Genomic DNA, 24238 nt, shown 5'->3' with positions numbered 1-24238 from the left:
CATGCCACCTTTATGAACTTGGAAGTATCTGCTCCCACCTGTGAAGGCACAACCTGGGGTTCCTGTGCACTCTCATTGTTCTGAGAGCTGGGCTTGGCTTTACATGTGTGCCCAGGTTTGTAGAACAGGAACAGGGAAAAATGATCTCTCTCTAATCCCTCAGGCTAACTTCCAAAAATATAACCACATTGTATTCAGGGTAGTGGACTGATAGGAAAAAAAAATAAAAAGGCATAGGCCTCTTCTCAGTGACTCCAGAGCCTGCTGCCTGGCCACAGCAATGGGAGTGATTGACCTTGGCCTAGGGAACACGGGGCCCGGAGGACCGAATCCCTTTTGGGTTTGTTCTGGACACCTGCAAACCTGGGCTTCGCTGTTGACGGCTCTGCCTCTGTGCCTCCACCGTTTCCCAGCCCCTGCCATGTAGCTTTGACTTTACTTTCTGCCCACCTAGTTATGTATGTTGAATGTCTTCCATTTGCCCTCGAACGTCGTCTACCCTCTGCTGTTCCCTACCCTGCTTGTGTCCCGAGTGTTACAACGGGGCGGAGGGCGCAGCACACACACAGACACAGAATGTATTGCAGCCATTTAGGGATTCACCGGCAGCAACGAGGCGGTGGCAGTGTTTTCCAGCTGCCATGAGGACCTCTGGGGGTGAGTTCAGAAGCGGGAACAGCGCTGCAGAACACCGGAGTTCAAGGGCAAGGGGGCAGCAGCCCTGTCTCGGGGTGGGGCTGACTTTGGAGCCTCAAGTGAGGCTCTGCGAGACAAGGGACTGGGAGCATGGCCTTGGGGGACAGGGCTGGGGTTCAAGCCCGCGGTCCGGCCGGGCGCAGGGGCTCAGGCAACGCCGCTAGCCCGAGGAGGTCCAACCTATGTTTCATTCCTTTGGGCCTCGTGTTCCCATCAGCAAAGGGCGGGCAGTGAGAGACCGAGGGGAAGCCAGGTGGGCGCCCGGGCGCGAGGATCCGGTAGCCTCCCAGAGCGGCCAGGCCCAGGATGCGCGAGAGCGGCTCGAACCTGCGGTTCCTGGCAGGATCCACAGCGCGCGAGTCTGCGCCAGGCCCCGCTGGCGGGACGGGAGGGGCGAGGGGGCCCAAGACGATTGGTGCCCAGCCCTCAACATCAGCCAATGGGAGGCAAGGACGTCCCGAGGGCGGGGCGGGAGCCTCACTTTAAGCTCTGTGACGCGTCGCTCTTCGCCGCTCCAGCTCAGCCGAATCGCACATACCGGGCGAGTCTCCGAGGTGCTGCCAGGTATCCGCGCGGGTACGGCGGGGCCGGGGCTCGGGACGGGGTTCAGGTGCCCCACGCGGCGGCGGGCGAGGCGGAGGGACGCGCGCCGCTCCGGGCCGGGTTCCGAGGGAGCCGTTCGAAGGGGCGCGCTGGGCCTCGGCCAGCGGGCAGGCTCCGCCTCCGCGGCGGGCGGCTGCATCACTGGGCCAGGGAGTCGCCGGCGAGGGCGGGAGGCAGAGAGCTGTGGATGTGGCACCCTCGCCTTCCAGATCGGGCGGAGCTGGCCCGGCCCCTCCGCGCCCCGCGCCCGCTGGCCCCAGGCTCCCCAAGGTATCTGCGTCTTGGCTCCGCGCCTCTCGGGCGTCGGGGTTTCGAGGAAGGAGGGCGTGGGGCGGGGGCTGCGGGCCCCGCAGGCCTGCGTTCCCGAGCTAGGCCTGGAGGGTGCATTCTGCAGACGACGCGACTGCTCAGTAGGCGGTGGCTTTTGTTCCCGGGCGGGGGCGCTGTTGGAGACGTCCCGGGCAGCTCCCGGGCCCTGCAGCCAGACTGCTCATCACTCCCTTCCAGCCTTCCTCTTTTTTCCTCCAGCCTTTGTCCGAATAAAATATTAAGGAAGTAGACGCTACCTTACAGTAAATAACGTGCAGGTTAATGAGATGGTGTCGAGGCATTGGGGCCAACAGGGCCTTCAGCTGAAGGCGACATTCTTAGCGTTCCTTTTCTACGGGTGCTGAGCATCAGTGCTCGCCCTTGACTTCAGCGGGACACAGTGACCTGCGGTCTCCTCCCTTTGTCACTCGCTGTGTGTCTTATCTTCTTAGGGTTCAGTTTTACCTGTTTGATAAGATGTGATAAGTTAGGGGGGGTTAAGAAGGAGTGACTTGGAAACGAAGTGGCTTTCCTTGAAGAAATTACTAATCTTCAGTTTTGGGGGTTTGTAAGTTTCTGTAGGTAAACTAGTTCACGCAGTGGGAGCCTGGAACTGTTCGTAGGTGTGTGATCCAAATTCCTTAATTCATTAGAAATAAACAGGAAAGGCATGAAAGACTTCTTTCATTAGAATATTCTGGTTCCTTCTTCAGAGAATCTAGTTCCTGACTATGAAAGAGATCCAAGTATGCGAAAAGAATCTTTTGATAAAAATAAGACAAATAAAAAAGCTTATTTTTGGGGGTTTACAGTTTTTCGTGGTGTTTGAGATTAATTTTGCATCCTTCCCCCCAGCCCTCAAAGCCAGTAATCTTTACATAGTAAAAAAATTTTAAAGGGCATTCCCCCCCCCCTCCCCTTCAAGGGGCTGCCTTATTTGCATTTCCCCTCATACTCTGCCTTTATACTTGTGGGCATATTTTATGGCTTTGCCTGCGTTTCTGAGGGCGGGCTAAATCTCACACATTTTAAAACGGTGATGAGTGGACCAGTGTTTGGAGACCGTTGGAGGGAGGTGCCTAGTGGAGTCTTTTTCTGTTGTACTGCGTAAGGAGTTTGCCAGTGAGTTTGCCAGTGACGCAACTCAGTTGAATTTTAGCCAGGTTACATAAAACAAGAAAAACAACAAAAACCACAAAATTTTTGTTGGCAGAACTTTTAAGAAAGGACTGTATTTGTTGTGAATGGTTACCTCAAGAAAAGTAAATATTTGACAAATATAGTAAAACCAAATTTACTCAAGTGGAATATTTTAAGGTTTTTGTTTTTGATGAACTCCGATTTTTCTTTGAATGGATTTAAAAAATAATATTTCATAGTGTTCACTAAATGAACACTTCAAAATCCAACCTTTTATGGAAACTCTTTTTTAAAAAAAGATTTTATTTATTTTTAGGCAGAGGGGAAAGGAGGGAGAAAGGGAGGGAGAGAAACATCAACGTGTGGTTGCCTCTTGCGCGCCCCCCACTGGTGACCTGGCCTGCAGCCCAGGCCTGTGCCCTACGCTGGGAATCAAACCTGGGAATCAAACCGGGGGCTCTTTGGTTTGCAGTGGGTGCTCAATCCACTGAGCGACACCAGCCAGGGTTGGAAATTCTGTTTTAGGTATATTCTAATGTAAGTAGGATGGGTTAGCTAGAAGGGAGTAACAGTAGCTTGCAGAAGGACTTTGTTAATTATGTGGATTACTGAAAACATTTGATGTTAAAACTTTTGCTGTTGATAGAAATTTCTTTCTCTTGTCTAGGACCTGAGTGTGGGCTTTGGTTCAATGCATGACAACAGCCTGGAATGTTCACACTGGAACACTTGACCTTGATCATGAAGGTCATTAAATCTAGTGAAGCGAACTCTGGATGGAAAGACTAGCATGTCTTACCTAGTGTCTCAGAGAAAGCCAGCCACCTTTTAGAGCCAGACCCAACGTAGTTAAGGATGGGTGTTCTTTTCTCTTTGTCTTGCTCCCTTTTTTCTTTTATCAGCTGCCTTATAAGTGCTCTGACTGGGAATTGAACCTGTGACCCCTTGATCTAAGGGGTGATGCTCCAACCAACCAGCCACCAGCCAGGGTGGCTTGTCTCTCTTGAGGGTCTTCCCCACCCCTTCTCCTGCCTTGCCTCCTTCAGGGATCCTACGTCTAAGTAAACCTCATTCATTGGACAGACAGGGAATGCAAATGGGGTCCCAAACCAGGGCTAGGTTCTGGATGCAAATTGAATTTTAAGACATAGTTATTGTTCTTTTAAGGAGCTTAGTAGCACCCTGGCTGGTGTGGCTCAGTGGATTGAGCTCCAGCCTGCGAACTGAAGGTCATTGGTTTGACTCTCAGTCAAGGCACGTGCCTAGGTTGCTGGCCAGGTCCCCAGCTGGGGGTGTGCAGGAGGCATCTGATCTTTGTATCACACATTGAAGCTTCTCTCTCTTTCTCCCTCCCTTCCCCTCTCTCTAGAAGTAAATTAAAAAAGGAAAAAAAGAGCCCAGGAGGATTCTAGCAGGGGAATAGGCATGCAGACAAGTGTCCCAAAGCGATAGGACCTGTGACAAAAGTTTGTGCAAGGTTACCTGGGAGTCTTCAGGAGGGTTCTAATCAACAGAAAAGTTTTACTGATTTTTTTTTTTTAAAGAAAGTAATCTCTAGTTTAAAAAAAAAAACCATGGCACTGTGGATTCTTATATTGCAGAAATTGGCTAATTCTGAGAGGCTGGGTGCTGTAACATTATCTCGCTTAGTCCTCAGTAATGACCCGAGTGGCTTCAGCCTCGTTTCCCCAGCAGAGGAGCCGAAGCTCAGAAGGAACACACAAAGGGAGGGCCCCAGCCAGGATGTAATTCCTGGCCTCAGGCTCTGGGCTTTCCACTTTTGTCTCAGTTTTCCAGGCCTTTTTGGAAGAGAGGATGATTGATGTTGGCTTTTTAAAAAAATTTAATTTATTGATTTCGGAGGGAGGGAGTCGGGGAGGGAGTTGTCCCTCTTGTTCCTGCACTCATTGGTTGATTCTTGCACGTGTCCTGACTGGGGATCAAGCCACAACTTTGACGTATCAGGACGACACGCTAACCATCTGAGCTACCCGGCCAGGGCTTCCTGAGTGTTTCTTTACCCTAGAATCATATGGGTGAAATTACTGGTCTAAGAGTACAAACACTTCTAAGGCTTTTCTTATGACTATAATTCTTTGCAGAAAGTAGTTTAGAGTACCATTGAGAAGTGCTGTATTTTATTACTAATTTGGTGAAGGCGAAAATTAAAAATTAAAAGTTTTAATTTTAGTGTTTAAAGTGTTTAAACCCTAAAGTGTTTAAAAAATTAAAGTGTTTAATTTTTTAGATGGTCAAATAAAGCGTTCATTCATACTGAGTAGAGCGTAAGGAGCCCAAGAAACGACGTTAAAATCCATGTTTTGGACTTAGCACTGGTCTTCGGGGAAGTTCTGTCTAGGGCACCTAGACGTTTTTGCATTTTTGCTAGCAGCTATCTCCAGTCTAATATTTCTTTTTAACTTCTTTATTTCTTTTTTAAACTTCAATATTTCTTTTTTTTTAAAAAGATTATATTTATTTATTTTTAGAGAGAGGGGAAGGGAGGGAGAAAGAGGGAACAAAACATCAATGTGTGGTTACCTCTCATGTGCCCCCTACTGGGGACCTGGCCTGTAACCCAGGCACGTGCCCTGACTGGGAATTGAACCTGCGACCCTTTGGTTTGCAGGCTGGTGCTCAATCCTCTGAGCCATACCAGCCAGAGCTAATATTTGTTATATAACTGTGTTTGTTGTTGATACACCCTTCTCTGAGATAAAATCTTAGGGCCCTTCGTCCCAGTCATGCATGTAATTCTGCATTTTATTTCAGGAGTTATTGACCCTGAAGACCATCCCAAGATCTCGGGATTGCAGTCTGTATTCCTATCTGAACTGTGGGAAGGGCAGTTGGTGAGTGTGTCATCCCAGGGCTGGGTTGCGACAGGTACTTGCTGATTCCCAAACGTGCTGGATTTACTGGGTGTGCCAGTCAGAGGGGAGCGAGCCAAGCTCCAAGCATTAAGTTTTGTTAACTTGGCAGCTCTGTGTGCTGGGCGATTATGCACCCATGTAAGTACCTTTGAATGGCTTCACTCTCCAAGGTCAGGCACCAGCCTTTAACCCGGGTGGCTGTGCTTCAGCCTTGCCTGACCTCCCAGAATGAGTTCCTTGTCCTTGAATTACTCTCAGCACTGACGACTTAAAAAAAAAAGTGTGTGTGTGCGAATTTATTGCAAAATCATCAGATGGTACAGAGGGGTGCAACTGAGAAGTAAAAGCCCCCGCCCCCACCCTCCATTAATTGCTTTTCTAGTTTTCCCCATTCTCCCGCACGCACAGCCCGGAGCGCGCTGTGCCCATCGCGGCACCGCACCTGCCAGGCACTGCTGTGCGTATTTCCACTTGCTCCTCTTTTTTCCTTCACGCTTCCCTAAGGTTTTAGTTCTCATGTTCTTGATTTCTCGGTGGACCATGACAAACGCTCAGCAATAATTTAGTGAGTCGACATACCCCAACTCTGTCTCGACACCTTCTCTCTTCTTTAGACAGATCTGTGACATTCCTGCTTGAAGGGCACGATGCTTTCCAAACTGGCCCGTTTCCAGCCCATTGCTGTGCTTCGTCGGGGAGTTCACTCATCGGTGGCTTCGGTTACATCTGTTGCGACTAAAAAAACAGTCGGAGGCCCTGCTCTGTCCTCTGATTACGTTTTTGAACGGGAATCTAAATATGGTGCTCACAACTACCATCCTTTACCTGTAGCCCTGGAGAGAGGGAAAGGTACGTTTTGAGTTATCCAAACTCCCTCCTCTTTTGCTTTAAAACCCTATATATAAATATTGCTTTTATATTGGTTTGGCCGAGAAAGTCTGTATGTTTTTTTCCATAAAATAAAAGACACATTTTTCATTTTCACCAATAACTTCATTGATTTGGATATTTTGAGGATGTTGGCTTTCTCCCGACATCCTGACAATGGTATAATGTTGACTCTTCTCAATTAATGTCTCGGTGTGATCGCTATCAACTTCAACTGGGTCCGCCCGGCTGTGGAGCATCATCCAGCAAGGAATCTCCATGATGAAACCTCGCAAACCACCTGACACATTGTTCAGTCACCTTCTCCACACACTGCACAAATCTTTTTTGCTTGTCAGTTGTGTTTTTACCCTTCTTGAAAAATTAAAGCATAATATGCTGAAAATATTGTGTGCTTTCTTCCATCTTCAATATTAAAATGGCTACACAAAAATTCACCAATTTTGACGTTTTTTTTAAATGCACTTTGATACAACAGCTGTCACAGACAATCTACCAAAAAATGGTTTAGCATGAAGTTGAAGATAATTAAGTGCTACTAGAGCCATCTTATGGAAAACACCAAACGGACTTTTTGGCCAACCCAGTTATTTTCTCTGTATACCTTTTTTCCAGAGGCCTTTTGTTTCTGTGTTGAGATACAGTAGTTCAGCGTTTGCCGAGTGCCCGGTGCTGGCTGAGTTCGCTACTGGGGGAGACAGGGCGAACTCAGTCCGTCTTTGTCGTGATGGATTGCAACACACTTAAGTGAAGAACTGTGATACTGCTACCATTTTCCCCTGTAACTTTTATCTTGGCAAAATTTTAGACTTAAGGAAAAAAAAGTTGCCACAGTAGTACAAAGAATTTTCTTCTGCCCAGCTACTTCCATAGCAGCTGTGCCATTTTATACTTCCACTTGCAATAATGAGAGTTCCGGTTTCTACAGCCTTGCCAACATTTGTTTTTCTTTCTTTTATTTTTTTTTAAATTGTAATCATCTTACTGGGTGTGAAATGCTGTTGTGGTTTTGATTTTCATTTCTCCAAGGACTTGTGATATTGAACATCTTTTTATGTGCTTGTTGGTCATGTATACATTTTCTTTGTATATCATTTATTTGGAGAGATGCCTGTTCAAGTTCTTTGACCTTTTTTAATTGGGTTGTGTGTCTTTTTTGTTGAGTTGTAGGAGTGCTGGATTCTAGGTCCTTGTAAGCTTGATGTATGACTTAGAGATATTTTTTCCTGTTTTGTTGGTTGTGACAGTCACCTAACCATGCTTTCTATGCTTTGCGTAACTCCTCCCTTTAAACTCTAACTTTGTTATAGTGTTCTTGTTAAATATTCCTTTGAAACCAGACAGAAAAAAAATTCCTTATAAACCAGAGTTAGTTATTAGGCTTGAACTAAAACATGCCTTAACAAGCACAGTGTTTGTAATTATTTCCTAAAATTATTTTTCAACCTCTCCTGGCCTTCGTGATTTTCCTGAAGTCATTTTCCTTATATGTTCTAGGCATTTACGTGTGGGATGTAGAAGGCAGAAAGTACTTTGACTTCCTGAGCGCTTACAGCGCGGTCAACCAGGGCCACTGCCACCCGAAGATTGTGGACGCCCTGCAGAGTCAAGCCGCCAAGCTGACCCTGACGTCTCGGGCTTTCTACAGCGCGGTGCTGGGGGAGTATGAAGAGCGCATCACGAAGCTTTTCAACTACCACAAAGTTCTTCCGATGAATACAGGTAGAATATTCCGTTTTCTTTTATTAGCCAAGCAAATAGCTTTATTATTTTCTGGCAATTTAAAACATTGTCAAAAACGGAGGCATTTTCTCCCTGGACAGGCGTGGAGGCTGGGGAGACCGCCTGCAAACTTGCTCGGAGGTGGGGCTACACCGTTAAGGGCATCCCCAAGTACAAAGCCAAGATCATCTTTGCAGGTATGTGAGATTCGGCATTCTGTGGTTTGAACACATGGTGTCGTTTACCATTTTAATTTACTGATGAGAATGTCCAATGTGTTTGCTTCATACCTGGTATATTATTTGTTGAAAGTTGCATAAAAATTGAGAGGTTCTCTTTTCTAGGGTTTATTTCTAAATATTTGTTCATATAGGAGATTTTTCTTTCCTAATTAACTCTCTACTTCTCTCTCTCTAAAATGAGTGACTTTATTTCTCATCCACTTATCTGCTGTTTTCACAGCAGGTTTCCAGTTCCTTAGATGGTCTACAGTAGAATGTTTTTGTTAGGTTGTTGAGCTTGGGTTATGTTACAATGGGGCCACCTCCTCGGTACGGTGTGAAGTTTGAGCCTTACCGTTTGATGAACTGTCACATCAGGTTCTTAGAAGTTCTTGGGAGGTGGGGCTGGCCTTGCCCGGGGTGTGTTTCTGGGAAGGGTTGAGAGGAGCGACCTGAATGCCGGCCGGGGAGACGCAGCAGTGAATTCTGATGATGTAATCTGACTTTTGGAATCCTGAGAATGATGTTCAGTTGACAGGCTTTGACTTTTCTTTAAAGCATTGATTTTAATTTTTTTAAAAAGATTTATTTATTTATTTTTAGAGCGGGGAAGAAAGGGAGAAAGAGAGGGAGAGAAACATCAATGTTTGGTTGCATTTTGTGTGCCCCCTGCTGGGGACCTGGTCTGCAACCCAGCCATGTGCACCGGCTGGGAATCGAACTGGCGACCCTCTGGTTCTCAGGCCGGCACTCAGTCCACTGAGTCACACAAGCCAGGGCTGATTTTAATTTTTAAAAACAAAGCATGGATAAGCTTAGCACTGCACATGGTCAAAATTCACTCCTGTGATAGTCGTGAAATATTCTGCCTTGTGAACAAATGCAGCTAAATTAGAAACCTCATAACATAATAGAGATCCAGGGTTCAACTCGGGGCCCGCTGTGGTTGGTGTTTGGGGGTGACAGATTACTACTGAAGGAGAAATCTTTGCACAGCTCTGTGACCTGCCGCTTTGGAATCTTGTGCTTTAGTTGTAAGACAACATAACGGTCTCTTCCAGACAAAAATGACATTTCCGGTGATTTTTATTCTTACAGGCCATACCCAGTCTCTTTTATTTAGCAAAGGTGTTTTCACCCAGAGACAGAGAAGGCTGCCCCTAGCTGTCAGTCCTTACACAGCGGGGTAAGGATGGAGGCTGAGCAAACAGGCTTACAGCCCAGTCGACACAGTTTCTCTAAACAAGCCTGGTCAGAATCCACATGCTGCTGCTTGTGGACCATGGAAGAGGGGACCACTGTCGGCGAGAGGCGTGGCACCAGCAGTGTTTAGAGATACTATGAAGTCATAAGCCAGTAATTCAGTAGTGGGTTAATTGTCGGTAGTGGGAAGATATTTTAAAAACAAGAAAGTAGGACAACCCGCAAGCCTCTCTTCTTCTACGTTGTTTTTCTTCCTTCCTTGAATTCAACCCCGTTGAACTGATCGCGTGCATTTGCTTTGTGTGACGGCCTTTCCCCCGGACTAGGACACGAGCTCCTCGAGGGCAAGGGGCCCGCCGATCACGGCCGCCATCCTGTGCGCCCGGAGCGGCGCCCGCCGCCCAGCGGGGCCTCCGTCAGACTCAGTAGTGAAATAGGCTAATGGGTGAAAAGGGCTTCTGTGCGACGGCAGCTGCCTGCCTCTGAGCACGTCAGAGATCATAATACCGAGGAAGGCACCACTGAAGGTGCTTGGATTGCCTGAGGGTACTGTCTCCAAATGGAATGTAAAATTCATTCTGTAGACGAGCCGGCCCGTAGCAATGGGATTGTACAAGGAAAATGGCAAATTCTCTGGAAGGTGGCGTTCTCTGTCACATCTAGAAGAACATGAACTGAGTGCCTCAGCTGTTGGGGTTTGGGCCAGTGAGGGGAGGCGTGCATCTGACCTCGGGGGCTGTGCCCCGCAGCTGGGGGTTCAGCGGGGAGCTGCCTGCGCCCGCGCCCGCAAGGCCGGACCTCGGGGGCCGTGGGGGCCGTGGGGTTTGCTACCAGGTTTTGCCCGAACAGGGAGCTCTCTGCAGCAAACTCATGGCGGTTCAAAACTCAGACTGTCGGACGGTGTTTGGGGGAGACTGTTGCTTTTTAAATTTGGGTGTTTGTTTGAAATAATCACTGTGCATTTCTCCCTTCTAGCTGGAAACTTCTGGGGTAGAACTATGTCCGCCATCTCCAGTTCCACAGACCCCAGCAGTTACGAAGGCTTTGGGCCGTTTATGCCAGGTTTTGAAATCATTCCGTACAACGACCTGCCCGCTCTTGAGGTATGTCACCAGCATTGCGTGCTTTGCCTCACAGGAAATAGGAGTTAAGTTTGTAGACGGTATGAATTCCACATAGACGCGATGGATGGAAACCAACGTATTTAAGTTAGGCTGAGATTCCACACTGGTCTCTGATGGTCAGTCAGTTTCCAGCGTGGGAAACCAAGTTCCGTGGTCTGATCCTGACAACCAGCTAACACTTTAGCTTTGTATGCTGTGTAAGTAGTAACTTGGATGGGATCTGTATAATGATTAGATGAAATTACTCCGCTTTCAGCTAGCTTTTGAAAATTATGGAGAGCTTGTAAAAATGAAATGAACTTAAAATGGCTTTTAAAAAGGCCATTTTTCTCTAATTTTTAGAGTGTATTTTCCTGTATATTAGAAAATGTAGGATAGAGTAGCTTAAAGCTGAAGTATTTAGAGTTTTTGATAGTAGAATGTCAGTCAGAAATGTTACATTTACTCTTAACAGGACACTGTATACATGCACTATGTGACTTCAGGTTTCCAAATAGGTGAGAAAGGAAGCCACTAAAACGTATTCATGTTTTTTTTTTGTAGCGTGCTCTTCAGGATCCAAACGTTGCCGGGTTCATGGTAGAACCAATTCAGGGTGAAGCGGGCGTTATTGTTCCCGACCCAGGCTACCTGGTGGGCGTGCGAGAGCTCTGCACCCAGCACCAGGTCCGGGCCCCTTTTCCCTCCCGCGCGCATCTCTTAGGGGTCAGCTAATGGGACATGCGGAGATTACCCAACCTCTCCACCAGGGGGAGACATCGTCCTTCGCGCTCCGGCCCTTTCCAGGGCTCTGTCCCCGCCCGCACTGGCCGTGCAGGCCGGCGGGCCCCGCGGGGGGGGGCAGACTCCCGCCTTCCTTCCTCTCCTCTCTGCGGGGGCCCCTCTGATTCTTCCCAAGCCCTTGTCCTCTGCTCCAGCATTGAAGTTCTCTCCTCCTCTTCCCACCTAGCTGGTGTGTATTTAACAAGCAGTAAATATTTAATAATTTACTTATTAAATATTATTATTTTAATAATAATTTTTATTTTAATAAAAATTATTATTTTAATAATAATAACAAGCAGTAAATATATAATAATGTTTGTGGCACAAACAAGTGAATTCATTCATTTCCAGGGAGTAGTTCTACTCAGAAACCCTGGTAAAGCCCTCACTTGGCGTTAGTGCCTTTCTGCTGTGTAGGACCGTGCAGAGCAGGCCTCCGGGGAGTGTGGCTTGACACAGGGACACTGGTGTGTCTACAAGGTTGTCATAGGCCACTGTTGAAATGGGTGATTAAAATATTTTCACAGATCCGAGGGAGTGGCAGATGTTGCATCTGTGTGGGGTTAGGGGGGAGTAAAATAAAGACCACTGTTTCCCCATGGAAACGAAATGGATGATTAATGCTGTTACGTTGTCCTCTGTCAGGTTCTGTTTATTGCCGATGAGATACAGACAGGATTGGCCAGAACTGGTAGGTGGCTGGCCGTTGACCACGAGAATGTCAGGCCTGATCTGATCCTCCTTGGAAAGGCACTTTCTGGTGGCTTATACCCAGTAAGTTGGTTGTTAACCTTTCTGTACCCTACATTCATGAAGTTTAGCCTTCAGATATTTTTTACATCTGCCAAGTAGCATTGACAAAGATGCTTCTCTTAAAGCGCCGTTTACTTAGTGCGCTGTAGGTCACCTGGAATGTGGGTAACAGCGTCTCCGTTCCATTGGGTGACCCACTTAGTTAATTTTAACTGAAGAGTGGAGTGCGCCTTGGAATTGGCTGCTGTGTTTGTTTTGGATGGAAACATTTTACCCCAAATGTATTTCTGTAGACTTCTATGCTCTTTAACATGGTTCAGAAACGTAACATTAGGAATTGTTTAAAACCATGAGGGGTTCAGGGAGCGATGAGAAAGATTCCGTGTTTTGCTGTAGTCGCGTCCTTGGGTGTGCTCCCGAGCCCGCAGTTTGCACTGGATTGAAGGGCTCGGAAGGATAGTGCAGAACATCACTTTCCAAGCAGTTAACGTGTTTGACCCTGAAAGTGGGACGAATTCTAATTATGTTACTGCAGAAGCAGCTTCTGTCTTAATTCAGAAACGCAGCCGCGGTGCGCCGTCGATGTGGCCCAGCCGTGCGCGGGGCGGCGCTAGGGCCCCCCTCCGCGTGCCCCTGGCGGCGACGGTGGCAGATGTGCAGCTCTGGTTTGTTGGCGCTTTCTGTCCAATTTAATACCCGCTTCGTGCGTCTCTGTGTCCCTAGGGAGCCAAGAGTCAGAAGGGTTTGTCTGAGGGACGGTTTGGTGAGCGCTGGCCTCTCTCTTTCAGGTGTCTGCGGTCTTGTGTGACAATGACATAATGCTGACCATTAAGCCCGGGGAGCACGGGTCAACGTACGGGGGCAACCCTCTGGGCTGCCGCGTGGCCATCGCAGCCCTCGAGGTAAAATCCGCCGCGGCCGCGCCGCGTTGGTTCCTTTAGGGGGGCTGAAGGGGCTTTAAAATTTGAGCCACTGGTGTAATGAGAAGTGTCGTGAGCTTGCCACGCATTACACAACACGAAGAACGCGGGTGCGATTGTAGGAGCACGGCCTTCTCAGCAAGTACCGTAACCTCGGCTCAGGAGACGGGGCCCTTCGAGCGCATTTGGCGTCGGCAGTGCCCTGCGCTTTGCTCCTGCGGGCACTGGGTGGCCCGCCCAGGGCTCGCACTCCGGCCAGGCCTGGCCCGTCAAGCCTCTAGCTTAGCGCGCCTGGTGTTTTCTAGGCATGTATTTGAACACTTTCAGATTTGGTACTCAGGTGCCTCCCAAAGGCATGCAATTATCTAATCTCTAAGGATGGACTTTCAAGGAAAAAAAATAAACTCTAGTACAGTTAAAAAATTAAACTATATTTAGTGCATGATTTATTCAACTCATAAGAATATGGCTTGTGTGGCTCACTGGACTGAGTGTCAGCCTGTGAACCAAAAGGTTGCTGGTTTGATTCCCAGTCAGGACACATGCCTGGGTTGCAGGCCAGGTCCCCAGGTCGGGGTGTGTGAGAGGCAACTGATCCATGTTTCTCTCCCTCTTTCTCCTTCCCTTCCCTTCTCTCTAAAGATAAATAAATAAAATCTTTTTTAAAAAAGAAAAACAATATTAGTTGCTTTTAACAAATTTCAATCGTTATTTTGCCATAAAGTCAGATTTATGATGGGTTTGTGACTAAAGCAAGGTTCTCTCTGAGCCAAAGAACAGTGTAAAAAAAGGGCAGTCTTACCGTTTGTGTAATTTCTTTTCAAACATAGGTTTTGGAAGAAGAAAACCTTGCTGAAAATGCAGACAGAATGGGTGCCATCCTGAGAAATGAGCTGATGAAGCTGCCTTCCGACATTGTAACTGCCGTGCGGGGCAAAGGGCTACTCAACGCCATTGTTATCCGAGAAACCAAAGGTACGGAGATAAAACCTTCTTCTCAAGTATTACTTTTATAGGAAGAGCTCAGACACATTTGGCATTTTGTCTGGTTGCTGGCTTCCTCTAAAACTGCGGACTGGCCACCTGCTGAGCACATCTCTTAGGCTCAGTGTCATCTGATTTATTTTATAGGCTCACGAGGGCTTTCCGGCACAAAGCTACATGTAAATAATTGGGCCTGTTTTTGTTCCTTTCCGACGTTTGTTATTCTGCCCTAGGTTAGTTATGTAGTACTTGGAAGTTTAAACTTCTTTTCCATTAGTTAAGCCTGCACAGAGCGCTTCCCTTAAACGTTTGCTCTCTGCTGTTTTCCTCTCTCACTTTGAAACTCGGCTCATCCGCGGAGCCGTAGCAGCAGCAGTAGCAACGATATGAGTGGCGAAGCTGATGATACCCATGCCCCGCGCTGCCACTTGGTTAACTGTTGTGTATTTAGTACGTCATTTGGGTCCCTTGTGGGTTCCCTGCTGGATTTCCTTGTGATACCCCTCCGTGCGAAGGCGGATCCAGCCCGGAGAGTGAAGCGGCGGCCTGGGGCCCGCAGCGGTGGCTGTGGCGAGCCGCTGGGGCTGAGAGCCGTGCTTGCCGATGGTGAGCCCAGGCCCCCAGGTCGGGAAGCAGCTCCGTCTCGGGAGTGTTCGCTGGGCTTTGGGTATTGCTCCTCTGCCAGGTATTATCTGTGTCATACCCGGATTCTTTTTGCATTGGGTCCTTGTGTAATTCATATGGCAGCCTTAGCACAAGCACATTTTTTTTGCTTTTTCTTTTATGAAAAACTAACAAAAACCGTATGTCTGATCATACCATTCAAACCTAGTTACGTACTTGCTGACAAGTAACTTCCTCTTTAAGACCAGAACAAAGCGAGCCGCCACCCGGAGCGGTGGCGGGGCAGTGAGCAGGGGCGGGGGGCCGGGGGGCCGGGGGGCCGGGGGGTGGGTCGTTTGCTGGGCGGCACTTGCCCAGCCAACGGTGGGGGGTGTGGAAACGCTCGTCCCTGACCAGCACGCGTGCTTCTCTGCAGACTACGACGCGTGGAAGGTGTGCCTGCGACTTCGAGACAACGGACTCCTGGCCAAGCCGACACACGGCGACATCATCAGGCTGGCGCCCCCGCTCGTGATCAAGGAGGACGAGATTCAGGAGTCCGTGGAAATCATCAACAAGACCATCCTGTCTTTCTGAGGGCGGGGGCGGCTCTGCTACCATCCTCAGGCCTCTAGCTTAGGGGTCTAGCTTCAAGGACTTTTTTTTAATATGTGTATTTTTCAGTTCATACATACGAGCATGACATTCATAATCATGCCGTTTGCCGTGTAAGGGAATGGGACGGCGCCTGCATTCGGTGTGGCGCGTGCTTCCTAAGGTGGGACTTCTCTGTACATAGGCAGCCTCCTGATCGAGCCCCGTACAATTTATTTACGTCTTTATCGTTTTCTAGCTGGTGTAAATGTATTATTTTTCAAAAGTTATATAGGAGACTGGTTTTATATAGGAGGCTGGTTTAACCTTTTAAAGTAGAATCATAATTGTTGACTTTTAGGAAAGATTAAATGGTTAAATAAACTATTAGATTGAAATAAAGTTCATATGAGCCCACACCAGGATGGGTGTCCTTATTTTGAATTAAGAATTATTATTTTTAACATTCCTAAATTATGTTCCCAGTGTTGGTAAAACTTGTACAAAATGCTTATTATCAAGTAGTTGTTCTTTAAATTTAAAATAAAGCCTGTATTTGAAATGCCTATTTTGTGATCCCTGTGCCGTTGCTGTCAGTGTGCAGCATTGCCGAGTGCCTGGCGTCTTTACGCTCTTTGAGAATGTTCTTTGCCTGTGATGTGATGTTTTCTAAGAGCATTTCAGTTTCTGTGGTCAGTTCTACAGCTCCAGAAACTGTAAGAAGTCCCTAGAACACGCCCTTCCCCCTTTCGGAACAGCCGCATTTTTCTGTGTGTACCCATCACGGTGGTCTCCGCTTACGTGCCGTTCTGCTTTCTGCAGGTTCGGTTACCTGTGATTTGTTACCCGTGGTCAACTGTGGTCCGAAAGTGTTAAGTGAAGGTTCCAGAAATAAACAATTCATAGGTGTTACATTGTGTGCCACTTTGAGGCGGGCCCGATGAGGTCTCTGGCTGTCTCGCTGTGTCCCACCCTGGACGTGCATCGTCTTTCTGTCCAGCATCCCCAACGCTACCCTCCCCTGGTCTCTTCGGAGCCTGGTGTGGTGTCACAGTGCTTGTGTTCAAGTCACCTTTATTTTGCCTAATGGCCCCAACATGCTAGAGTAGGGGTGCCGGCAGTTTGGATACTCCACAGAGGAGCAGTAAAGTGAAAAGGTGAAAGTTCTTGACCTAATAAGGAAAGAAAAAGAAATACGCTGAGGTTCCTAAGGTCTGCGGTAAGAACAAATCTACCTGGAAGGGTGAAGAAGGAAGAAGATTGATGTGAGTTCTGCCATTGCACCTCAAACTGCAGAAGTTACAGCCACACAGCGCATGGTCATGGCTCAGATGGTAAGATGGGAAGGCACTGAAGTTGTGGGTGAAGACGTGAACAGAAACGGTTCCAGCTGATGGCGTGTCGTGCCAGAAAGCCCCAGCCTGTGTCCTGAAACTGATCACGTTCACATCTGTCATAGTGTATCGCTATAATCACTCTATTTTATTATAGTCATTAATACCTTACTGTGTCTAGATTACAAGTTAAACTATGTATAGGAAAGCAGTACATGTAGGGTTTGGTACTACCTTCAGCCTCAGGCACCCACTGGGAATCCTGGAATGTATTGCCTGTGGGTAAGGGGAATGCTGTATTTACCATTTTTATTGAAGTACCCTTATGCATGGTATTGTTCAACTTTTTTTTTTTTTTTTTTTTTTTGCCTCAATGGGGTATTTTGGGTGATTTTTTTTAAAAAGTTTAATTTTAGAGAGGTGAAGGGAGGGGGAAAGAGGGAGAGAAACATCAATGTTAGAGAGAAAAACATCCATCAGTTGCCTCTAGCATGGGCCTGAAGCCCAGGCTGGTGCCTTGACTCGGAATTGAACCTGCAACCTTTCAAAGCTTTGTGGTACAGCGCTCAACCCACTTAACCACACCGGTGATTTGCTTGGGTGATTTGCTATATCAGTAGCTGCAAGTTCATCGCATTCTCTAATGACTATAGTATGTTATGTCAAAATATTATAGTTTCATATTGGGGCATGTGTGGATTGTTTCCATTTTTTTCACTCCTTAATAAACAAAACCTGTTGTGACCACTTGTACAGTGGTTGGAGTCTCTCCGTGGTCTCTAGCGGTGGGTTGCAGCGTCAAAGGCAAGGAACTCATGAATTTAGTAGTACCCCGTTGCTCCCCGCCTCACCTAGGTTCTAAGCCACCCTTAGCAGCTTGGGAGTGAGTGAGCAGGTGGGTGAACCGGTGCTCACAGGAGGGACTGCCTGCTCATACCGATGGCTTGCTGGCCTGGGCGGGGCTTCTGATTTGATGTCTGTGGGGGCTAGACTTTTTATAAGACACATGGCAAAATGGAACATCAGGTACCATTTTGCAGATGAGGAAACCAAGGCCTAGAGAGAAAGAAACTTGCCTTAGGTCATTGAAATAGTAAGTAGCAGAGCTCTGGATCCTGGGGTAGGGGGTCGGGGGGACAGGGTGGGCTGGACAAGGTTTCTGGGGGGAGGCAGGAGGTGGTCCCAGGTGCCCCAGGGGCTGGTGGCTCAGGGACAGCTCCGTTTGCCCTGAGCAAGGCTGAGATGCTCCAGGTGTGAAAAGCATTTCAATTCCGTTCTAACTTGGGGGATGGATTCTTCAAGATGGATTCACATATACTCATGAGTATGTGGAGTTACACAAGAGCAGCTTAGTCTGTTTAGGAGAAACTCTAAAATACACATTTCACTGCTTTCCTGTTCCCTGCCTGTGTCCATTGCTCAGAAGAGTTTTATCAGCTCCCCACCCTTTCTCTTGATTAACTTGCAAATAAGATTCCCGCCCCCGGCCGCGCCCCCCGGCCGCGCCCCCCCACCCGCGGCCCGCACATTGGTCCTGTCCCTCAGTAAAACACCGGAGCTAGCAAGGCTTTTATACTTTACCCCCGGATACTTCGGCGCAGAGCGGGTGGCAGCTGGAGAGGAGCGAGTGAGGCGGAACCTGCTCCGAGCAGCCTGTGCAGGGGACTGTGGACGCCCTGGGCTACCCGGCCGCCAGCCGCCGGCCGCCAGGGAGGGCCTGTGGCCTCGGGTCTTGGTGGCGGCCCTCAGGCCCAGAGGCGTCCAGCTTCCTCTCTGAGGCGGGAAGGGAAAGATGCTCGTAGGACCCTCCAGCGCCCTTTTTCCCACAAAGCACCTCAGTGGCTCCTGAGTGCCACGCCACCTACTTACGACTGACCTGGAAGTCATGACCCCCGGGGGTAGCTTAAAAGTAAGCCTGCAACGAGCAGAGCAGAGCGCAGGAAGCTGCAGGACCTCAGGGGGCGGGGCGGGGGGGGGGGGCGAGGCGGGGGCGGCAGGGACGGGGCCTGTGCTTGCCCTGGGGATTCTAGGGCCACGCAGGGCCTGGCCAGTGCTTTCCTGCTCCGCTCAGAGAGGGGAAGGGACCTGCCACGTGCACAGAGCCAGTGTGGCAGAGCTGGGCGGGCCCAGTGACTGCCTCCCTGCTTCACTGGCTGTGGCACGGGGGTGGGTGGCAGTCACCCTGACAGAGCTGCGGGTGTGCTGTTCCCACTACTGAGAGGCTGCGTGACCTCAGGGAAGCCACACCCTGTCTGTGCTTATGAAATGAGGGGGTTGCATTAAGCCAGAGCCCCTTAGCGGGTGGCCCTGGAGGGGCGCAGCTGGCCTCCGGGCGTGGGCCCTGGTCTGCCTCCGTGAGCGTGAGCCTGAGCCCCAGCCGGGGAGCACCGGGTCTGTTAGCCCGCAGAGGCGCCGGGGCGCAGGACCCGGGAGATTTCACGCAGAGACAGCCAGAAAGCAGCCACGGGTTTTGTGGGCTTCCCATTCCCCATCGGGGGTTTTAAGATCCTTTAAGACTCAGTTTCCCCCAAAGGCAGTCCCTCGCAAATGGGAGGCCTGTTTCTGCCGGGGAGGGGGGGTCTTCGGGCTCTGGGAGAATGACAGGGCTGTGCAAGTGGTCTCTCCCCTCCGAGGTCCAGCGCCCCCGGGGCAACTCCTTCGCAAACCCCGGCGCCGGATCTCGTTTCGGCCCGACCCGCTCGCCGGCGCAGAGCCCAGGGCGCTTCGGGACGGCAGGGGGCGCTGTCCGCAAAGCTTTGCGCTGGGCGACCGAGAGCCGCGCTGCGCGCGTGCGCGGGGGCCGGGGGCTCTGACTGCCGGGAGCGGACCGACCGGAGGGCGCGGGGTCTGGGGGTCCTCGCGCCGCAGAGACAACCGGGCAGTGGGCGGTGCAAGAGGCCCAGGGTCCACAGCGGCCGACCCGAGCCTTGCGATCGCGCGCGAGACGCAGTGGACTTTTTTGTAAGAGTTAATTATCGTGTCGACATGTGGCTCCTTGTAGGAAATTCCAAACCGCAGAACCAGACCGCCCACGGCCTCTCTCCGCCGTCGTCGGTCCCCGCAGCAGCCCTGCAGAGCTGGTAGTTGACAGACCCAGTCCCGGGGAGGGCAGGCAGGTGTCAGTCTTCAGGTGGGAGGTGGGGCCTGACCCCCGTGGAGCCTGGTGCCCAGACAGCCCAGCTGGTGCTGTGCTGTTACCAACAGTGACGCGTGGCCCGCAGGCCTCCAGCTCAAGAGTGGTCGGGCTGGCCTGGAAGCAGCCCTTACCCCTTCCCGAGGTGGGGGAGGTAGCTTCCACCCCTGGCTTCGGTTCTGCCCCCCACCACCTGGGCCGCCAGCTCGGGAGCCTCCCTTCAGGAGAGGAAGTCTAGTTTGCCCTTTTGGGGCGGGGAGGATAGCCCTCGGCTCTTGCAGGTGAGGAGGGGCCTTGCTCGGGGTCTGGAGGAATGTTTGCCTCTGTGGAGCCTTCTGTGGGCTGCTCTGTCTCAAGGTGGGGAGCTCTTCAGCCTTGGGGAGCCACCGGGGGGTTGCAGGAGCCAGGGCGTCGTTTGTCAGACTGCCTCCCTCCTGCCTGCCTGCCCGGTTGCCCTTCTCACCTCCAGAGTGTGTTTGTTTGTTTGGGGGGACACACCCCTGCACACGGCCTGCCCAGGGGTGCCTGCGGCACCGCCCCCGCCTGTGGCCAGCCACCTCTCCAGAGGGCAACGCGCGCCACACGGCCCCTACTCTGCCTGATCGCAGCTTTGAAGGTGGGAGCTGGGAGGCGAAGTCAAAATTGCCCGGAGAGTAAACAGCTGAGGACCCAGTTTGGCCTGGTCAGGAGGCTGGCGGCTACAAAGGGACACTGTGAGGGATGCCCCGGAGCAGAAGGGACCCATTCAGTCCTCCTAGAACGGGACTTGCCTGCTAATTAGGTGGGGAGGACCCTCGTGGTGGGTGGGCCGCGGGGAGAGGCGGGAAGGGAGGGAGCCAGGGACCCCGTAAGGAAGAGCCCGCCGCTCTGACCAGCTAGAACCCGAAGTCCGAGCGCAGCCCTGCAGACAAGCTGCTCCAGAACCGCGCAGGGAGCTCATGAAAGGTGGAGCTGTCCCCTCCCAGACTTCCCTGAGGAGACTGCGGACCTCAGCACACCGGCTGGGTGGGGTCGCAGCCGACGCCAGCCCCCTGCCTGTGGTTTGCAGGGTCAGGCCTTCAGCGCAGCTGCGCTCAGCATCTTGCTGCCTGTGACTGGGGTACAGGGGCCCAGCAGGGGACCCCTCCCGCTCTGGGGTGGCTGGGGGTCTCAGGGGCAGGAGACGCCGCACAAGTCGTCTTGTTCCGTTCCTTGGCCCCATACACACATTCTCACGTTCTCCGGTGCCCGTTGTGAGATGCGTAAAGGCGGTTCTTTCGTTTCACCTCACAGCAGGGAGGTGCGATGGTGCTGTTATTTCCCGCAGGTGGGAAAACGGAGGCTCCTCGGGTTGACTGGCTCGCCCACGGTCGCACAGTGCTGGGGCTGGGCCTTTGCCCCCGGTTCTGCCTTGCGGGGCTGATCGGGGCCTGGGCACCTGATGCTGGGAGGCTCCCCCCCCACCCGAGTCCTCACTGTATGTGGGACATGCGTCAGGGCCGCCCTGGGCTCCGGGCGTGGGACGGGAGGGACATCCCCCTAACAGTGCGGAGGGACAGACCCTGGACTTCCTGGGAAAGGGGCTCGCCTCTGTGCAGGGACAGCGACCTGTCACAGTGGTGCTCTGCTTTCCCAGGTGGCAGTGGGGGCGGCCGAGACGCGTGTCTAGACCTCCCTGGAGGTGCTGCTATTCCCGTGACAGCATCAGCTTGTTTGCTTAAAAATGGTCTGAGGGACTCTTTTTGGGCCTCTGGTGGGCTCATTCTTGGTCACCCGACTGGGCCCACCCTCCGCGCCCGGTGTGGGGGCTGGTGCTCAGCTGGCACTTGTGCAGGGTTGTTTGGAGGGTGGCATGTGGATCCCAAGCTGGGGGCGCGTGGGGCAGCCGGCTGCCTGCTTTTAGAGTTGGGGGCCCAGGACCGAGCAGGGGGTGGTGGTCCTGGGACGGGGTAGGGAGAGGGTGAGCGCTGCCAAAACAGGGTCAACAGCAGTCCTGGGTGACCCCAGCCACACACTCAGGGGTCTGCAGCCCGGTGTCGTGGTGGCCATGGACGGGCTGAGCAGAGGCACAGGCCCGGGGCTCTGTGGCCCCCGCGGCGGGGCAGCCCTGGGTCTTTGCTTCCCCCCGACCTGCAGAGGGGCACAGCCAGGCCCCAGCCCCTCCTCTCTGCCTTGCCGTCGGTCCGGGAGGCTTGGGGACGTCCCTGCAACAGGCTTCTCGTCCTGCCGGGCAGACGCCTGCACAGAAGCCAAGGGCACAGTGAGCTCCCGTGTAAATGACCCCAGGACAGAGAGCAGGGGATCCCATTGTTCTCTCTCAAGGACTCAGAGGATGTGCTGGAACAGGGCAAAAATGGGAGAGGGTTGCTGAGTGAGCAGACGGTCCCCAGAGTGATTTGCAATTTGGATCAAAAAGTGGGTTGTGCTTCTAAGACCGTCCCTTGAGGCCTGGTATGTTTCTTATTCTAGCCCAAGGCTCTTGACAGCAAAGTTGGCTGGGGCCTTGAGGCTGGACAGAGCCCAGGAAGGCCCCTGAGGGTCCAAGTGGTGAGGGGATCGGACCTCTACCCCCGCCTGTGCTCTGGGTGAGCATGGACGGCCTGTGGGTGGATGGAAAGAGAGATTAGAGAACCTGGAAATGAGTGTGACTTCCTCCGCCCTCGAAGAGCTTACTCTTGAAATGTGATTGAATTTTAGAGCTGGGAGACCGCGAAGAGAGCCAGGCCTGTGGCCGTGACCTGCGTCTGGCCCTTATCAGGACCCAGGACCGCAGCATCTCAGAGTGGGCGCTGGTGATACCACGGGCTGGCCGCATGCTGGAGGCGCCTGCCTGGGGTTAGGGCGTCCAGCGAATGGGGCAGTGTGTGTGGCGGCCCCGGTGTCACCTGCAGTGCTCAGCCAGGGCTGCCTGGCAGTCGGCAGGCTAGGTCGCAGGTTGGGGGACTGTCAGTGACCTCAGTGAGATTTAATTTGATCTAGAAAAATGATCAGTTGAGAAGTTCTTAAATCTGTCCTGGTGCAAAGCCCTGCTTGCATGTGAAGAAATAAAATAATATTCGTGGCCAGCAGACTTTGCAAAGTCTGCAAAGCAGGTTCCTGGGCCACGGGGCGACCTACGTAGTCAGAGGTGCACAGGGCTTACTGCGTTTGTTTTGCAGACGAGGAAGCTGAGATTCTGACCAGGAAAGTGGCACCAATTTCGCAGGACGCCAGTGGCAGAGCTGGGGCGTGTCCTCCCGCTCGGCCCCTCGGTGGGTCTGGGGCCTTGTCTCTGGAGGCCCTCGCACCCAACCCGGGGGGCATCTGCCACGCGCATCTTTGTATCCAACCATGCAGATGCTTCTGAGCGGAGCCAGCCGGAGAACCCTTCGGCCACAATGTCAAGGGTTGGACCCAGAAGGTCTGGTTGGTGATGACAGCCATGCCGGCCATGCTCTGGGAGATACGTGGTTTCACCGAGGACAACTGCTGACAGATCGGTTTTCCCGGGAGTGGATCGGAGCTCAGAGTCATGACCTGTTTAGCACTGGGAGTTCTAGATCCACAACTCAGCAGTCTTTACTGAGTGCCTCCTGTGTGCCAAGCACGGGGTGCTGAGCTGGAAAGGACAGAGAGCACCCCGGGGCCAGGGAGCTCTGTCAGTCGGGGTGCAGAGCAGATCAGCCTCCTGGCGCTTTGAGTGACAGGTTGGGGCTCTGCGAGGGGCAGGCGGTGCCGCCTCCTGCCCTTCTCATTTCAGGTGGGGCTTGTCTTCTGACATCGCAGGCCGTGTGACTGGGGCACCACCTGACCTTCCCACCTGCCGCGTCTCGGGGTCTCCCCGGGCTCTGCACGCATCACAGTCCTAACCCCAGGCACCTGCGTCAGTTGAGCAGGATCCCCGACCAGAAGGGCTTTGATTTCTCCGGCAGCTCTGAGGGGTGGCGTAATTGATGGCGTATCCTTCCCGATAGCACTTGCGAAAGCAGGTCCTCTTCGCTTCGAGAGGTGCCTCTCGTTCTAGTGATTTATTGTGCTTACAACACGGATGTTTACAAGCAACTGCATATTTATTCAAGTGTAGGAGTTTGCTCCCCCCGTACACATGTGGAGGAAACCGGAAGAGTCCAAGTCTGGAGGGTTTATGGAGGAAGGGGGAGAAGCCGGCTTCCTTGGTTTCTGCGGCCCACCGGCCCCTCCCCAGGGGGCATCTGGAACGAGTTTGCAGATAACTGCCAAGAAAAGCTGGAGGTGGATTAATTTTAGAAATTGATTAGCAATTTCAATTTCAACCAGAGATTGTAGGGTTCTTACAGTGCCAGGAACAGTGCCAGGGGCCGGAGAGCGGGAGCCCCAAGGTCGTGGGGAGGGAGAGACCGACACAGTGAACCTAAGGCAGGTCAGGACCGGAGAGG

General features: G+C 51.5%; 1 protein-coding gene across 5 annotated transcripts; it reads left to right on the top strand.

Annotated features, from left to right (window-relative positions):
• The first annotated feature begins 1182 nt into the window (after nucleotides 1-1182).
• OAT (ornithine aminotransferase) lies at nucleotides 1183-15964 on the top strand. 5 transcript variants are annotated; one of them, XM_054581661.1, is made up of 11 exons: nucleotides 1183-1260; nucleotides 5521-5600; nucleotides 6240-6470; nucleotides 8007-8231; nucleotides 8333-8428; nucleotides 10631-10758; nucleotides 11323-11445; nucleotides 12190-12318; nucleotides 13086-13199; nucleotides 14048-14192; nucleotides 15241-15964. In XM_054581661.1, the coding sequence occupies exons 3-11, from the start codon at nucleotides 6269-6271 to the stop codon at nucleotides 15399-15401; spliced, it is 1323 nt and encodes a 440-aa protein (XP_054437636.1). In that variant the 5' UTR covers nucleotides 1183-1260; nucleotides 5521-5600; nucleotides 6240-6268; the 3' UTR covers nucleotides 15402-15964. The 5 variants fall into 5 exon arrangements, with proteins under 5 accessions (XP_054437636.1, XP_054437634.1, XP_054437638.1 ...); XM_054581659.1 differs by having other exon boundaries at nucleotides 6236-6470; XM_054581663.1 differs by having other exon boundaries at nucleotides 1184-1272.
• The last annotated feature ends 8274 nt before the right edge of the window (nucleotides 15965-24238 follow it).

The sequence above is a fragment of the Pteronotus mesoamericanus genome, unplaced genomic scaffold (genome assembly GCF_021234165.1).
Source record: "Pteronotus mesoamericanus isolate MK-2021 breed Mesoamerican mustached bat unplaced genomic scaffold, CSHL_Meso_final contig_657, whole genome shotgun sequence".
Classification (NCBI taxonomy): Eukaryota; Metazoa; Chordata; class Mammalia; order Chiroptera; family Mormoopidae; genus Pteronotus; species Pteronotus mesoamericanus.
The sequence above is the reverse complement of the archived record's forward strand: the minus strand, read 5'-3'. Positions and strand labels throughout refer to the sequence as shown.